At 47.8% G+C, this 17,481-nt stretch overlaps 1 protein-coding gene across 4 annotated transcripts in view; it reads right to left on the reverse strand.

The window, feature by feature from the left end:
* CSMD2 (CUB and Sushi multiple domains 2) overlaps positions 1-17,481 on the reverse strand; it is a gene marked incomplete at its 5' end in the record, with an annotated part of 547,039 nt that overhangs the window by 266,539 nt on the left and 263,019 nt on the right. For all 4 annotated transcript variants that reach the window (XM_080658115.1, XM_080658114.1, XM_080658113.1 and 1 more), the window contains one exon: positions 9,981-10,093. In XM_080658115.1, coding sequence (XP_080514241.1) covers positions 9,981-10,093 — 113 coding nt within the window. The remainder of the gene's footprint in view (positions 1-9,980; positions 10,094-17,481) is intronic.

Consider the following 17,481-nt stretch of genomic DNA (forward strand, 5'->3'; position numbering starts at 1 on the left):
AGCCTGGCAGCAGCCTGCAGGAATACTTTCATTACTCACAGTCCTTCACTAGACAAAGCCAGTGTCTAGCACACTGGCTCCTCATCTCAGTCAGATTTATGCCACGGATATAAAATTCAGTGCAGATGCCTCAAGACCTACTGCTTCCAGCTTCAGACCTTCCAGCAGACACCCATGTCCTTGCCGCGGAGAAGAGCAGTGGGGAGGACAGGGATTCTGAAGCACAGCTGGGAAGCAACCAAAGGTGAGGTGTCCATTGCCAGGTCAGGTGCCTTACAGAATAAATATAAAACCATCACACCAGATTTGACCAGGATGCTCCAAAACACATAAATGAAGAGGCTGCGGTGGCACCACCCTGCTACACACTGGAATGTTCGGTGGCCAGGGAAGGCTTCAAGATGAGCAAAGGTGTTCACCAGGGGAAATCAGGAAAGGTGTGATGTTGCATGTTGATGCTATAACCACGAATTTAGGAAGAAGCCCCCTAAACCTATGCTAACCCCTGAAGAGATTGCTCACTTTGCCACAATTTTTGCAAATGGAGACCGAGAAATCAGCGACATCATTTCTGATGGAATCACAAAGATTCAGTGTCCTCACAACATAGGGCAGAAAAACATTGAGTGGTGAATTAGGAATTGAAAGCACAGAATTGAACTAAGAGTCCACATCCCTCCAGTTGAGTAATGCATAAAAAAGTTCAGAAAGGGGAATTCTGGGATACTTCTGATTTCCAGTGTTCCGTCCACTGTACCCGCTCTGGAAATTGCCAAAGCCAATGCAGGTCTTTGGTTGTAATTGCTGAAGATGCTCTCAGTCCACTCATTTTAAATAGGACAGAAGTTGGCTTTCCGGTCACAGCAGTCCAAGCTCCAGGTCTGGTGTCACAGAAAGAAGCTGGTGCTACTGATGGTGTGGGGTTTGGAAACGCGAGCTGGGCTCTCCATCTTTAAGATGTTTCACTTCATGACTTAGAAAAAGTTGGAGAGGTTATTGTGAACCAAGATGATGCCACGTTCTTGCAAGGAAAAGGTGACAAGATTTGAGCTGAGAAATATATTCAAGAAACCATTGAGCAGTTAGAATGTTACTATGACTGATGGTGACAAAAAACAACTAAATGACCATCTGGTGGAACTTCAGATCGTCCTTGTGCTGAGGATTGCTGGGACAAATGGCGTGGAGGAGAATGAAGACAAAGTCAAAGACCCACTAAACGCTACAAGAAAGGGCTTTGTCTGGGTGCTTTGCTTTAGTGCACTCCAGCCCTGAATTCACTGCTCTCGCTAATAAAAGCCTAACATTGGTGTGGAAATCATGAAACAATCACTCCACATCCTGGCAATACCACTGCTAAGAATGTAGGTGTTGAAGAATTATTGACAGTTAAGAAATATATGCAAAGTCCCTCAGAAACAGGTTATGCACCAGGCTGGTGATTTGTCTTTTTGAATAGGGCGGAAGAAGGAAATCAACCCAGCTTAGGTGGCAAGAGGTGCTCTGCTGGATGCTGGTGGTATGACTTCTTGGTTAACCACAGCAAAGCTTCTGGCTATCAGAATTCCTAAAGAAGAGAAGGACCCTGGCATGGGAGATGGGGGGCCGTGTGGGTGTGGACTGTTCTAATTTCTAGAATAGTGCTTTGTTATTAATGGACTGTGCAATGATCTTCACAAACTACTTCCGAGAAGTCAGCTGGAGAAAAGCACCGGAGGAAAGATGTTTCAGGCAATCATCGTGGACATCGGTTATTGGAGTCAGTTTGCCTTTGCAATGCTGTTCTCTCTCCTGAAACGTCCTTTCCCTCTCTTCTCCTCTTGTTGGTCAAGGCCTCACTCAAAGGTTATCTGCTCTCTGTGGCTGTCCCTCATCTCAGGGAGAAGTCGATGCTCTCTCGGGACTGTATTCAGACCAGTGAAAGCCTTCATGCATCGCAGTGAACTCTCTGGTTCTCCTGCCAACTTGTCCCATGAGCTCCTATGTCTGTATCCTGTGACTGACACACAGCCAGGCACAGAGAAAGTTTCTGATATTAGTCTGGTGACCAAGTGGGTGAATGGTCAACTTTTAGAAAAATATGTGCTTGGAATTCATTTCCTGGAAAAAGGAATGGGTTCTACTCGCTGGTGGGGTGAGGAGTGCCCCATTTTGTGTTCATGCTCACTTTTTCGTTCAGGCTCACTCTTGACTGAATTCAGGAGCCTTCTTTGTGGGCTCCTGAGCCAGGTAGTGACAACTCAGCTATTTGTGCAAAGGTCCCTTGGGACCCCGAACCTGGAAATGAGGCTGGCTAGAGTTTGGCAACTCAGCAGGCTAACAGAAGAGGACAAAAGAGTCAGAGCATGGACCACGAGATGCCTGAGGTGCTTTCCGCTCTGGTCCAGACTGCAGATCAGTCACAAGCAAGAACAGAACAGGTTCACGTGAAAAACAAGCTTCAGCTTGTTACTATAAACAGCCCCAAGCAGCTCAGCAAATGCAAACTGTTTCCGAATGGAAAAGTTTATTCTGCAGACAACTGAGTTTACAGGACTTCTAGAAAGCTGGAGCCAATAGTTTCTCTGTAGAACATCTTTCATCTCCTGGTCACCAGCATTGAACTGACAAGAAAGGCAGTGAAAGGGACAGCGGGGCAGGGCTACAATTTGGCTGAAGGGAGGGACGGGCACTAGATGATGATCATCAGGTCAGAGTGGCAGGCAAAGGGAACACCTCCAAGGAGGAGCCAGAGCCGCCAGCTCGCTCTTATTGCACAGAGAGTCAAGGTAACTGGTGGGTCTGAAGCTTCAGGGTCCCATTTCCTGAGCATCTACCACATCCCAGATACTTCACCAGGATCTCTTTTAATTTCCAATAGCCCCATGGGGTTAATATTATTCCCTCTTTACAGGTGAGGAGGGTGACAGTGAGGGGTCCCTTACTAGTTGTGATCATTCACTACTGGGGGCATTTAAGAAAGGTTCTTCTCACTCTGATTCCTTGAAGCCTTGAAAAAACCAAGAAAGTAATGAACATCGAGAACTGGAAATGTTTCTGGAGGCAGAGGGAAGAGTTACACACCCTCAAGGGTCTTCCAGAACTAGAAGAACCTTGTGGTCCTTCAAGTCCTGGGGTTCCCAAGTTTAGGTATAGGACCCATCAGTTTAAAATTCTTGGGTAAATTCTTACTACACAAAATACATGAAAGAGGAACTGTTCTGATTGAAGTTGGGGCGGAAACCTGGAGTCTCACCCACTCAGCCTTTATCAGAACAGCTTCTGGGAGAATCCTTTGGCCTCCAAGGAACCCACTTTGAAAACCCACTCTTTTGGGCTCCTCCTCTGATGTGATATACATGGGGAGGACTCCCACTCTAAGAGAGGACTGTGGCCCCAGCCTCTATTTTGCCTTGAACCTTTCACATCTCTATCTTTAGCCTAAATCCTTGAGTTACAGACTGGAAGAATAGCCAACTACCTGCTAGATAGTCCCCCAACCCCTGATATCCCAATACGACCTAAGAATCAATGTGTCCCAAGCAAAATTCATCCCCCATCTGCCTCTGCCCAAGACCATCCTGGTTAATATAATCATTTTTTACTCACTTCCTCAAGCCAGAAACCTAAGGTTCATCCCTGACTCCTCCATCTCCTTCCCCCATCCCCTCTCACTCCCAAATCTAACTAATCATGAGTCCAGTGTGGTGCACCATGGGAAGATCACGTCTGGTTTGTCTCCTCCCCTCCATCTCCACCTAAACCAGTGGTGGGCAAACTTTTTGACTCGAGGGCCACAATGGGTTCTTAAACTGGACCGGAGGGCCAGAACAAAAGCATGGATGGAGTGTTTGTGTGAACTAATATAAATTCAAAGTAAACATCATTACATAAAAGGGTACGGTCTTTTTTTTTTTTATTTCAATAGTTTTATTCATTTCAAACATTTTAACAAGAAGAATGTAAACACTAATTATTATAATTTGAAACTTAAAAAAATGGAGGAATCATAGCACAATAACATACCTTATATTGAAGATGGCAAAGGCAAAATAAAATTGCCAAAGGTACAAAAGGTAAGGAAAGGTACAAAAGCCTTTCAAATTAAACTTAAATATAATAAAATAATTTAAAACTAAAACAAATAGAAAAGAACAAAATGTGTAAACAGTAAATTAAACATTTTCTTTAGTGCAACTTCCAAATTATGCCCGGGATGTAGATGTAGATGGCAATGTAGACTGGGTTGAAAGGTTTTTGTGGGCTTTAAAACATCAACTTCAGTGGGAACAGTGTTGTTGGTCTCCTTTTTAGCTAATGCTCTGATACTGTGCTCTCCAGGGGTGTGTCTCCCTACATTACCACGATAACGTGTCTACGCATTCCCAGGGTGATGTCGGGGGACGCGTCCGCGGGCATTACAAGGAGCCTCTGGAAGATTGAGAGGTTGTTCCTTCTACTGAATGGGCGGATCCAGAAGAAGGAGCTGCGGCCATGTTTCCCGACGTTGCCATGTTAACACTGCTGCTGGTGAAGGAGCGGAGGGGAGAGCAAGAGAACCCTCGGCTCTTTCGGCTCCGAGGGCCGGATAGAACAGCCAAATGGGCCGGATCCGGCCGGCGGGCCGTAGTTTGCCCACGGCTGACCTAAACCCTGGTCCTCATCATCTTCTAATTCTCAAAGGCTCTTCACTGCCATCTCTTCCCCACATTTTTATTCTACAGCAATCAAAGAGCTTTGGAAAATGAAAATGTGATCCCACCTCCCCTCCTGTTTAAAACTTCTGATCACCCCACATCACCCATGGGATCAAACCCAACTTTACTGCAGCTTTTCACAATGTGAGCCCTACCTGACCTTCCGGCCTCAGGCCTCGCTGCCCCTCGCTGCTCGCCTCCGCTCTAGACTGTGGGCTTTGTTCTGATTCAGTAAATGTTTTCTGTAAAAGGTCTGGGAGTAGATATATTAGGCTGTGGGCCATCCATCTCAGCTGCAAACTGCTCAGCTCTGCCCAGGCAGTGCTATAGCAGCCATACACAATTCATAAATCAGAGAGCGAAGCCGTGTTCCCATAAACCCACATTTATGGTCACTGATATTTACATTTTATACCATTTTCATGTGTCATGAAATCATCTTCTTTTGATTTTTTTCTTGGACTGTTTAAACATGTAAAACCTATTCTTAGGAAGACAGGCAGAGGGCTGCATCTGGCCTGCGGGCTGCAGTTTGCCCGTCTCTGCTCTAGAGACACATGAATATTTGTGGTTCTGCAGAGTGCACACTTTTATGCCTTCCTGCCTTGGCGCTACCTGGAATGCCTCTTTCTACTGTCCATCTGGCATCTTTTTGAGGTGAAGTCATTGCCACTATTTTGTGGGTTCTTTTTTTCGTGTGTGTGGCTTTTCTTAGGTGCCTCCCACAAACCTAATTGCTCTTTTATCTGTAGCCCTGGCCTTTAAGGGCCTCAATTATAGCTCTTATCATGCTGTACAGAACTTATAAACTTGTGTCTGTTCTTCTCTTTACTCACCTGTTCTTGAGACCAGATAGTGGTCTGCCTGTACTCATCTTTCTATGCTGTCACGTGGTAGTGCCACACAGACAATGCTTGTTAAATTACATACCATTGCCCACCTCTGACAGCCAGCTGGAGGCACAGGCAGACTAGAACTCAGATCCTCTGACACCACGTGGCATTAGTTAAAATTGTGTCTGGCCACAAACAACCCTAAATTCTGACTGGGCTGAGACAGGAATGGAATGTGCTATGTTGTAGGTTATTTATGAATTTAATTCATTGTTTGTTTTCTTTGGGATGATATACGCACCAATACAATTATGAGTTGCTAATTATTAGCTCAGAAGTGATGCCAGACATCACTGAGACTCGGATGCCATGAGGCTGAGCACAGGTGAAACGGGTCCTGCGCTGGTGACTCCTCAGGTCCACTCTCAGATGTCCCTGTCCTGCTCAGGTTCCCCAGAGGATGACCTCCGTGGACTGCCAGAGAACCAGGGAGCCCACTGGTGAGGAAGGGCAGACTCCCTGGCACAGAGCATACCAGGGCAGGGCATCTGGGCCCTTGTTCTTGGCTTCCTATTGGGTTGGCAGGTGGGAGGCACAGCAGGCATGAGGGAGGGAGGAGGGAGAGAGAGGTCTGGTTACTAATTCATGGGGCTCTCCCATCCTGCACTGGTTAGTGATTCCTGGGGCTCCCTCCTGCACTGTGGGTTGGCAGTGGTCAGGCTCCCGAGTTCTGCTATGCAGCCCCTTTTCAATGGCTTCAGCACTCACTACTCCATTCATGACCCTTTCCCTAGCCTAAGGGTGTCTCTGTTATTTAGTCCCTAGGGGCCTCATCACCCCATGGATTCCTTTAATCCCACCCTTACCTCTGTCATTGGCCCCTTCACTAAGCCTTCAGCTAAGCCATGCAGTATGCCTTCTGTCTCCTGCTAACTCCCTGACTGAGCCCTGTCTTTGCCACTCTTTTGGACTGAATCTGCAAGCAGGAAACCATAGATTGGTCTTTAGTAGTTTTTCATTCCTTTAGAGCAGTGGTTCTCAATCAGGAGTAACTCTGCACACAGGAGACACCTGGCACTGTCTGCAGATGTTTTGGTTGTCACGACTGCGTGTACGTGCGTGGGGTGCCACTGGCATCGGGCATCTAGTAGGTAGAGGACTGGGATGCTGCTCAACATCGCACAGTGCACAAACAGTCGCCCACAACAGAATTCTCCAGGCCACATGTCAAAAGTGCTGAGGTTGGGAAATCCTGCGTGGTGGAGTCACCGATAGAATTACTAAATGATTAGTGTATACCCTTTCACTACGTACACCCATCCTGGAAAACGCTATAAAAAGAAGGTCCTGGGGAGAATCATTTATTCCCGCCATCAGCACACACCTCCGTATGTAAGCATGCTGGATCCCGGGGAACACGGCCAGCCGGGTCCAAGTCCCTGCTCCAACACACCAGCGATGAGACCTCGAGCCAGCCATGCTCCCTCTCTGCAACTCTCATCCCTCACCTATAAAATGGTGCTGATGACAGTCCCTACTTCACACAGCCGCTGTTAGGATGGAATGAAGCAATAAATGCCACGAGCCTGCAACCAGCAAGAAAGCTCTTTACAAACACAGACACACTCAAATGTGCAAACCCGTCCCAGGCTGTGTCGAAGGAGACAGAGCCAGGATAAGACAGGGCCTACTTCAAAGCGGTTCATAAGTGAAACAGTTTTTCAGATTTCAGGTTGCTCCGTGCTACGTGAAATTCTTTTAGAGGTTGCAACTAACATTAAAAATTGGAAAAGACATTTTCAGGGTGCCTCACGTTGAGTCAGGGTAAATACCACTTAGTGACATTTTCCTTTTAGTTCTACGGATATATGTGTGTACTGGGTTGTGATGGAAATTTTATTTTATTTTTTACAGTGGAGTGAGATTAACAAAACAAAGTTTAAAAGCTACCAGTCAAATAGAAAGGCAAGACACCCAAAGCGCCATAAGAGAAGGTCTTATGATTTTGCAGAAAACTTACACAGGCTTGCGAAGTCCAGCTTTGCCACTTACAGGCTGTGACGTGTGTGTGTGTGTGTGTGTGTGTGTGTGTGTGTGTGTGTGTGTGTGTGTGTGTGTGTGTTGGGCTGGTTACATAACCTCTCTGAGCCTCAGCTTTATCGGCTGAAAAATGGGAATTAAAAACATACAGAGGCAGTAAAGCATCAGACTGTCAAATTACAGCGGTAAGGTTAGGGAGAGGTGGGGGAAATAAGAGATCAACTGAAGGACTTATATGCATGTATATAAGAGTAACCAACGGATGCAAAACATTGGGGGTGAGGGCATGTATGGGAGTGGGGTGGGGGGGCAATGGTAAGATATGTACACATATAATACCTTAAAAAAAAAAAGACCGTAAAAAAATAAAAAAATAAAAATAAATAAAAATAAATAAAAATAAAAACATACGTATCGTGGGGAAGCTCAAAAAGAGCAATGCACACACAGTGCCTAACACAGGGCCTGGTGCACAGCAGGCGTGCAACCTCCGTGTGCTCCTGACCTCCTAGACTTCTGGTTTGGGTTCTCACTGCCGATTGTCTGGCATCAAACCTTAACTGATGACCAAGACAGATGGACCCTGAGTAAATGGAAATATGAGAAACAGCCAGCACCTATTTAATCCAATGAAATGACCACATTCATCTCTGCTTGTCTATTTTGGGAAACCCATGGGAAGGTCCAGAAAGGTGCCTCACTCCCGCAAAGACCCAGCCTCATTCGTGGAGAATGTCCCCAGGACGCCTCTCGGGAGTTTCCTGTTGATTTTGTAAATATTTCAAAGATGTCCTTCTACCCACGGCTGAGGCAATGAGGCCGTTCATCAGAGGTTCACTTTTGAAGGGAATGCTTCTGCCTCCAGTGTTGCTTTTATCCCAGTTTCCAGCCAGAAAGCCTGGCTCGGGAGGGGGCTCCACTCTGCCAGTGCTGCCTCTGGGGTGGGCGGGGTGCTGCGCTGTGTGGCTCAAGTGGGGCTGGAAGGGACAGCTGTCCAGATCTCCACTCGGAATCAATGGCTCCCCCGCAGCACAGGGCAGTGATTGTAGTTCACTTTCACTCTTCCCTCGGGCCCCGGCATGGTCATTGTGTGCCCACTCCATTCCTCAGTCCCTCATACTCAGACCTCATCACCCAGTCCCTCAGTCCCTTATCTCTCAGTCCCTCACTCACTCAGTTCCTCACTGATTCCCTCAATCCCTCATTCACTCCATCATTCACTCCCTCCCTCACTCACAATGCAAGCCCACTCCTCTTTTTACTCCCCCGAGCCTCCTAAGGGCTGGATCCTTAATAGGTGCACAATCCAAGTTCATTATGGAATCAATTAGAACCAACATCAATTTGTAATTGGTAACAGTTAAAGGCTTAATGAGCAAGTTATGTAGCAAACCACTGGTGTTTAGCTCTGTAAATTGTGTGCATTGCGAATAAACTCAAGGTTGAAAAGGAATGTCCTTCCATATGTCCCTGGGAGTTTGCATCTCCTTGGGTCCTAGAGAGCTCCCTGCTTTGGGGTTCACCCACTCCTCTCTATAGGTGGCTCTTGGGGTTAGGAATTCTCCATGATTGGAGTAGAAACCTGCTCCCTGCAGTTTCCACCTGCCATTCCTGGTCTGATCTCTTGCCACTGACACCTCTTCAGAGATTTGAGCCTCTAAGCGACAGTGCTCCCTAAGTTATGTTGCCTACATTTGAAATGCATTGTGCTCTACATTAAACGAGAGAGGGCTGAAATGTGGCTGTTCTCCCACTTTACACTGGGATAGGCTAAGAGGGCGAACTCTAGATTTAAAAGGCAGTTCAGATGGCCTTGGGAAACTAGCTTAATTTCTCTGTGCTCCGTTTCCTTGTCCATAAAATGGGAATGGTGACATTCAATCCTCATCATTGCTCCCAGGGCAATGACGAGGATTAAATATGATGATGCTGATCAAGTGTCCAGCACAATATTGAGTGTTATGAGTAGCCTGCCCTGCAGCGGGGCAGCCTGGCCTACACATTTGAGAAATGTCACTCCCTTGGGCCACAGACCGCAGAGGCATATGTAGAGATGCAGTTAAGCAGATCTCTGTGTCTGCCAATAAGAATAGGACCTCAGCCCTGGCCCGGTGGCTCAGGTGGTTGGAGTGTCATCCTATATACGGAAAGGTTTGATTCTTGGTTGGGCATGTATAGGAGACAACCGGTGTTCTCTCGCACATCCATGTTTTTCTTTCTCCCCCCGCCCACCCTCCCCCTTACCCTCTCTCACTAAAATCAATAAGCATATTCTCGGGTGAGGATTGAAAAAAAAAAAAAAAAAAAGAACAGAGGTGAATATGCCCTGAAGCCACATTACACACCAGACCCAGTTTGGGACAGGATGAGCTTGCCCTAGGTATCACGTCTGCTGCCCACCAAGGAAGGGTGGCCGCCCCGGCCTGCCTACCTTGGTACTGGGCGCTGAAGCCGCGCTGCCGGTGGTTGCCGTCGGAGGTGAAGTGCAGCCGCAGCCAGTTCTTGCTGCTGATGACAGGGGCTGGGAGGCTGGCTCCGGTGAACCTGTGGGGACAGGAAGGTGGCAGGCTCAGGGACCACAGCTGGTTGGGACAGGGGAATGGGCATCCAGGAGTCTCCCCACTTCCCAGGCCTGCTGGGGCCTCTGCCCAAGTCTGGAGCAAGAAGGGAGGGCTGTGCTAGCCTGGCTGCCTCCAGTAGCTGGGACCTGAGCTGCTGGAGGAGGCTCCTCCAGGGCCTTCTCACTGCCCAGTTTCCCTGAGATGTCCGAGAAGGGGGCGGGTCCTTCAGTTCTGGAGCAGAGATCCAGCTCCCCAGCAGAGCTCTAGCCTGCCCTCCAGGAGAGAAGTGAAGCTCCCCCAGCACAGTACCCCCTGCAAATGTCCACATCACCCCAGGAGAGACCCAGACCCCCCAGTGCAAGGTCAGCCCATGCAGAGAACCAGCGTCCCCCTGCCCAGCAGTGGCTAGTGCCCATTCCCGGGTAGAGGTTCAGCTCCCCCTGGCAAGCCCTCTGGGACCTGCAAAGGGCTGGGGCCACCACTATAGACAGTGTGGCCCTTCACAGGTGTGAGAGCCCATTTTGGGGTCACTAACTAGGCCCTGGGTCTTCTCTGGCTCTTCTCCCTGTCCCTGCTGGCTTGCCCTTCCCCGCTTAGGTTAGCCTCCTCAGGGTTCTAGCCAGTCCAGTTCAGTGGGCGGGACACCAGGATATCCCCCACTGTCACCGGTCACTGCCCCGGCCCCTTGACCAACTGCCGTCCTGAACCAACTTCCAGCTCAATCAGATCTTTCCTTGTAGAATTACTCAGAGCACAAGAACCTTCCGTGGCTCCGCAGTGTCTACATAAGACTGGCCTTCCAAACCTTCCCCCCAGTCCTCTGCTTGGACCAACCTCTGCTCCATGCTGGCTCTCTCTACTACACTCAGCCTAAGTTCTTTTGGTACCCCTCCTTGCTCTGCTGACTCCCCTGCACCCCAGATATCCGCCCCTTCATCTTCTCTCCTCTGACAGCCTCCAAGCTGGCCAGGTGCCCAGCGTCTCCCTCTGTTCCTCCTGCGTACAAATCAGGCACGCGCCTCCTCACGCTTCTCCTTGGGCACCGTCACCCTCACTCCGTCTGCTCCCACTCCCCAGAAACTGCCTCCATCACCTAAGCGCTCCATGTGTCTCCTGTTCTAGTCTCTGCCTTTCTGCCGGGGACATACTCTCCTGCCACCCTCACCCCTGCACCACACGTCACTGACAACTCTGGGAAGCTCTCAGATATCACAGCCCCAGGAGAGCCTTTCCTCTTCTCCTTGCCTTCGATGCCACACAGATTTTGGTTCAAATCCAGGTTTCACCACTAACTACCAATGTAACCTGACTAGATACTTAACCTTTCTGAGAATGAGAATAACACCAGCCCCCTAAGAGTTTATGGGAATAAATGAGAGACCTTGTGGGTAAAGAACCTAGCCCAGTACCTGACACGTATTAGCTCAGTCAATATACTTTTCCTTGCCCCTCCTCTGTGATGCCACAGTATTTTATTCAAATTATAATTCATTTTAGGTGTGTGTCTCCCTCAGATAACTCCTCAAAGATGGCAGTGTAGCTTTGTGGCAAAGAGGGGTGGGCTCTGGAGGGATCAGCTGTGTGATCTTATAAAAGTTACTTAAGCTCTCTGTGATGTTCTCTATAAAATGAGGATAATAATAACCCCTCCGCAAGAGCTTCCAAGGATTAAACAGATAATACACAGAAAGACCTTAGCATGGTCCCTGGCAAATAGAGAGCTCTTGGTAAGTGGGGCTGCTATTTTCTTCCACATCATTTTTATTCTTCCTCTTTGTACCAAGCACCTAACAGAATGGTTGGTACAAAGCAGGTGTGTCAGGATTCCAGCAGAAAATAGCTGGCATGGTCATATGAGAATAATCCCAGGAGTTTAATGGATTCTTCACAAAGGGGAAACCACTTTCCAGAGCAAATGGTTATCCCCGAAGGAGAGAGCGGCATGGACCCACATCTGCAGTCCAGACTGCAGCCAGTTTGTGCAAATCACACCAGAAGGGAGCAAGGAATGAGTACCTGGAACTCACTCTCCTCCCTCCCTTCCTCCTATCTCCTGCTGATGCTTCTGTTGATCTTGCCCAACTGGAAGCCAGAGGGCAAGGGAGCATACTGATAGCTAAGTCTTCCTAGGCATGGGACAGGAAGCATAAGGGAGGGGAGAGGATCTGGAGGAGCAAACAGAAGAGATCCAGCATGGTAGGTCTCCATTAATAGGTACTAAACAAAAGAACTAACCAAAGAGCTCAACACCCTGCATCACTGAGTTTTTACTATAATGAAAATGCTGACATACACTAAACTCCAGGAATATAACCCATATTGTTATGGTAAGAGCTATTATAGAAACCAATTACTGTATTTCACCAGATCCCATTTAAAGTACTTTATTACAGGCTGAGTCATTTAAGTTTTCTAAGGAGCCACAAACAGTATTGTGGGTTGTTTGTTTTTTTTTCCCCAGGCCAAATTCAATTCTATCTCAATGGCAAAGCTTAGAGGCTATTTACATAAAGGAAGTAAAAAGAGGGGGAGATTACCTGAATAATTCAAAACCAAAAGCTGTCTATTGCAAAATGGAATGAGGTGGGGGGTGGTACTGGGGTCCCAAGAGCAGGGTGGGAGCAATGATCAAGACTGTAACCAGAAGCCAGCCCCACGATCTGCTTTAACCCCTAACTGTACAGCCTGGCAAAGCCCGAAGGGTCACCTCCCACCTTATGAATCCTGTTGTTAATTCTCAAGGCTTAACCTTGAGGGTCCTAAACTGCTCCTACCTCCTTGGATGTAAATGTTGCATATTTGAGAGTTTTCTTGGCATCTATCAAAGAAGTGGGAGGAGGGGGGCGGAGTTTGGGTGTGTGTATCCTGGCTGGTGTTACTCAGGGATTAGACCATCAGCCCACACACCAAAGGGTCCCAGGTTTGATTCTTGCTCAAGGGCATGTACCTGGATTTCAGGTTGTATCCCTGGCCCCAGTTGGGGCATGTGTGAGAGGCAGCCAATCAATGTGTTTCTCTTTGATGTTCTCTGTCTTTCCCTCCCTCCCTCCCACCCTCCCTCCCTCCTTCTTTCCCTCTCTCCCTCCCACTCTCTCTAAAAATCAATGGGAAAAATATCCTCGGGTGAGGATTAACAACAAACTCTGCTGTGGAGATGGTGTCATGCTTTATTCAAAACTCTCCAGTAAAAAGTACTGACGCGTGAAACAACAGGGATGACTCTCAAGAGCAGTATGCTGAGTGACAAAAGAGTATGTGCTGTGCAATTCCATTTACATCCAACTCTGGGAAAGACCAATCTACAGTGAGATAAAGCAGACTGGTGGCCAGAGCTGGGGTGTTACAGGTGGCATTGCCTGGGAAAGAGTACAAGGGACCTTCTGGGCGGTGGAAATGTTCTCTATCCTGAACAAGGTGGCAGTTATGTGCGATGTACACATGCCAAGGTGGCTGCAGAGAAGGTGGAAGCTACCCTCACCTCCTCCCAACCGGTGCCAAACCAGATTTATGGCTAAATTATAAAGCAATCAACCTGAATAGCCAACTGAAGGCTAGCTGAACTGAAGTACTATAACCAAGGATTTACAGAAGAAGCCACACAGAGGCTGGTAAGAGGGTGGAGATGCAGAAAAGGCTGCCTCCCCCCCCCCCCCCACCCCACACAAACAGGTGGAGAGGCTGAGAAACCAGAGGATTATCTCAGCTGCAAAACTCCCTCCTACCACGAGAATGGGGGTTCAACCCCATGCAGGGATTCCCACCTCAGAGTAGCAGAGATGGAGGAGCCCAGGGAGGAGCCCACAGTGCATCTGGTGTTGAAAACCAGCAGGGATTCAGTCTGCCTAGAGAGAAGAGAGTCTGCTAAAGGCCAGACATCTTCCCAGGCCAAGCACTCCTATTGTTCCAGTACCTGCCTGGAGAGTGCACTACCAGGTCCCCCAACTACTAGCGACACCAGTCTGAGTGCTTGAGTCCTGCAGAGGGTACGCTGGTTGCACCCAGCGGGGATCTTTGGTGTGTTCTTTTTCTGGAGAAGCTTTTAGAGGAAACTCAGTAAGTGTTTGCCCCCTTCCTGTGAACACGGCAAGCCTGGGCCCACTCTACAGTGTTTCTTCAGCAGACTCCAGGAAGACCAGGTACCCTCCGATCTGCCCCCAGCTATAAGCTGGAGGAAACTGACCCTTGTACACAGCTTGGCCCCACCCATGCACACCCAGGCCCAGCAGATGCAGCCACAAACAGTGAATAGTGTGGTAGTTCTAGACAGGTAGCCCAAGGCTGGTTACACATGATTTTTGACAGCAACCTGTACCAGAACCCTGCCCAAGTGGACCCAGAACCAATACAACCAGTGGTGGCCTTCAGACTGCACCAGAGCTTGACCCAACTAGCCACACAAGCAGCACACCCCAGGGGGATCGTGGCAAGCACCAGACCCTGATGGAAACAATTCCAATTTGGGGCAGCCCTGCACAGAGACTCATACACGGGTGATCAAGGTTTATCCTTATAGTCAGCCAGCCTGAGGGTAAACTCCACCCACAAAAGGGCCAACAACATTCTAGACTTAACTATAACAGGAGGGTGCACATTACCCACAAGAAACATTCCTGGAGCACCAAGCTCAGGTGATCTGAAAGTTGTGCTTCTGAACCCAACAAGACACCTACATCATAAAGCCATTATAACAAGTTTGGGAGTCATAGCAGATCTACCTAATACACAGAGACAAAATGGGGAGACAAAGAAATATGCCCCAAATAAAAGAACAAGAGAAATCTCCCCAAAAAGAATTAAATGAAATGGAAGCAACCAAGATACTAGAGGCAGAGTTTATAACAATGGTTATGAGGATGCTCAAAGAGCTTAGGGGAAGAATAGATGATTTCAGTGAGAACTTAAACAAAGACATAATAAGCATGAAAAAGGACATAGAAACCATAAAAAAGAACCATTCAGAAATGAAGAATACACTAGGAGGAATCAACAGCAGACTAAATGAAGCAGAAGATCGAATCAGCAATTTATGGGATGCACACATTTGACAAATCTCTGAGAACTGTACAATGAAAATGGGTAATTTTAGTTATGTACATTAACAGAGCTAAGTAAAAACAAACTAAAATTTTACTCTGAGTTTCCAATCCTCAGAGTAAAATACCTCACTATGGCCAGGAGGCCTTAAAAAAGACATGTGCCTTCCCTCTCCTGTCTCCCCCTCTCCTCATCCATTTATTCTTTATGACCAGCCACATGATCTCCTTGCTCTTCAAAACTGGTCAGGCCTGATTCCTACCTCAGGGCCTTTGCACTTGTCATTCCCTCTGTCTGCTACCTGGCTCTTCTCTCAGACCTCCACCTGGCTCACTCCCTCACTTCCTTCGAGCCTTTGATCAAATGTCACTTTTTTAGTAAAGCCTTCCTGGTATGACTCCCACCTGCCTGCCCTCCCTGAGTACGTACGTACGTACGTACACACACACACACACACACACACACACAAACACATTCTCCAGCCAAATAGAAGACTTTATGTGAACTGAAACACAGACTGTTTTTTTGTGCTTTTCTGCTTTTGCACATGCTTTATATGCCATTTCCCACTGTACCACCTGGCTGCACAGAGAAGTTAGGCAAGTTGCTCAAGATCACACAGTTACTAACTGGCAGAGGTGGGATTCAAACCCAGGCCATCACACTCAGAGCTTATGTACTCAGACATAACATGCAGACATGAAGGAAGGCAGTGGAATACTTTAGGCTGAATTCCATTCTGTTCCTGTTGTTCCCCTCCCTCCAGCATCCTCTTTAATTTTGCTCACCCTTAGAATCATAATTAAAGGAGAGAAACACAAAGAGAGATTCTCCCTTTCAAACCTTTCTGTCCACATTAATTTCACTATGGGGGGCCTGGGGAATTCCAAGTTCACCCAGGAAATTGCTATTGCGGTACAACATAAAATGTATTTAAGCAATTACACTCCATTTTTTTTCCTTTTTGGTAAATTGACTTCCATTAAACGGGGCTTCATTAATGGAATCTGGCTTGGGAGAATTAAAAAAAAAATCACTCCCTTTAATGCATGTAGCTGATTATGGGAAAGTGGCTTTGAGTTCCTCTGCAGAAAGCTCCAAGCTCTTCCCTTGGTAATAGGAGAGCTCAGAGCAGACATCGTGGGAAGCATTTCTTCTTAAGAAGCTTCCCCTACAGTCAGGATGTTGGGGTGCTGAGAGCCACCTTCACAAGATGACAGTGACTCTGCAAGGGACCGAGGGGGAGCAGTGTTAGGAGATCTTGGTGTAAATCTCATCATTCCTGAAAACTGACTTTCTCAGGAGAACATCTGTTCATTCACATATTCACCAAGCATACTGTACACAAGGCACTGTATTTGCCACTGGGTGCTACTCTCACTGTGGTTCCCTAGGTATGGGGAGTCCCTGCTAGGCCTGTAACCTACAGGATTTAACTGCCATGTCCTGTTCTCTCTGCAGCCTCCAATCTCAGTCAATATAGCGTTTGGCTTCTGTGCTCCTAGAACAGCGGTCGCCAACCTTTCGGACCTCACGGACCACCAGTGGTCCGCGGACCACCAGTTGGTGACCGCTGTCCTAGAACACCCCCGTGGGCTTTATGTCTTAATTAATTTATGTGCACTGCTTGGATCTGATTCAGAGCTGAAGCATCTCTGTGTCCCAGGGCCAACCATAAACCAGCCCTCCATCTTCAAGGCTGGCTGGGAAGAATATGAAATACAGCAAGTATTCACCACCCTATCCCCACTCTCAAGCGCTCTTTCCTTCCCACCTGCGCACCTCCCTGGGGGGTGGAAAGGACACAAGGATGCAGCCGAAAATCCTTCTAGAAATGTCCTGATGAAGACTCACTGGCTCCAGGATTAAGTTCAAACTTTGTCATGCCTTCCCTCTCCAATGACACCCTCTTTGACTCTAGCTACTTTCATGTCTCCATGCCTTTGCATATGCTATTCTCTGTATACCTGGAATGCCCTTCCTGTTGTCCCACCTGACTACCTGGGGAAAAAAAAAATCACTCATCCCATGAACGTAACGAAGCGTCTCCTTTTCTCCACCTCTCCCTTCCCCTGCCCCCACCAGAGGGGCAGTTCCCGCCGGTGTCCCCTTTACACCATGCACATGCCCCTGCCATTGTACTGGGTGCATCAAATCAAGATCATCTTTCGACTTGCCCATCTCTCCGTCTAGAAGGTAAACTCCCTAAGAGCAGGGACAGATCTTCTTTTTCTTGGTATATTCACCAACACAACACAGTTCCTGACACACCGAACAAATCACTTCCACAGAACAGGAGTTGGCCAACTACAGCGTGCTGGTTGTTTGTAAATAAAG

This window comes from Plecotus auritus, assembly GCF_963455305.1.
Source record: "Plecotus auritus genome assembly, chromosome: 2".
In the NCBI taxonomy this organism is placed as follows: domain Eukaryota; kingdom Metazoa; phylum Chordata; class Mammalia; order Chiroptera; family Vespertilionidae; genus Plecotus; species Plecotus auritus.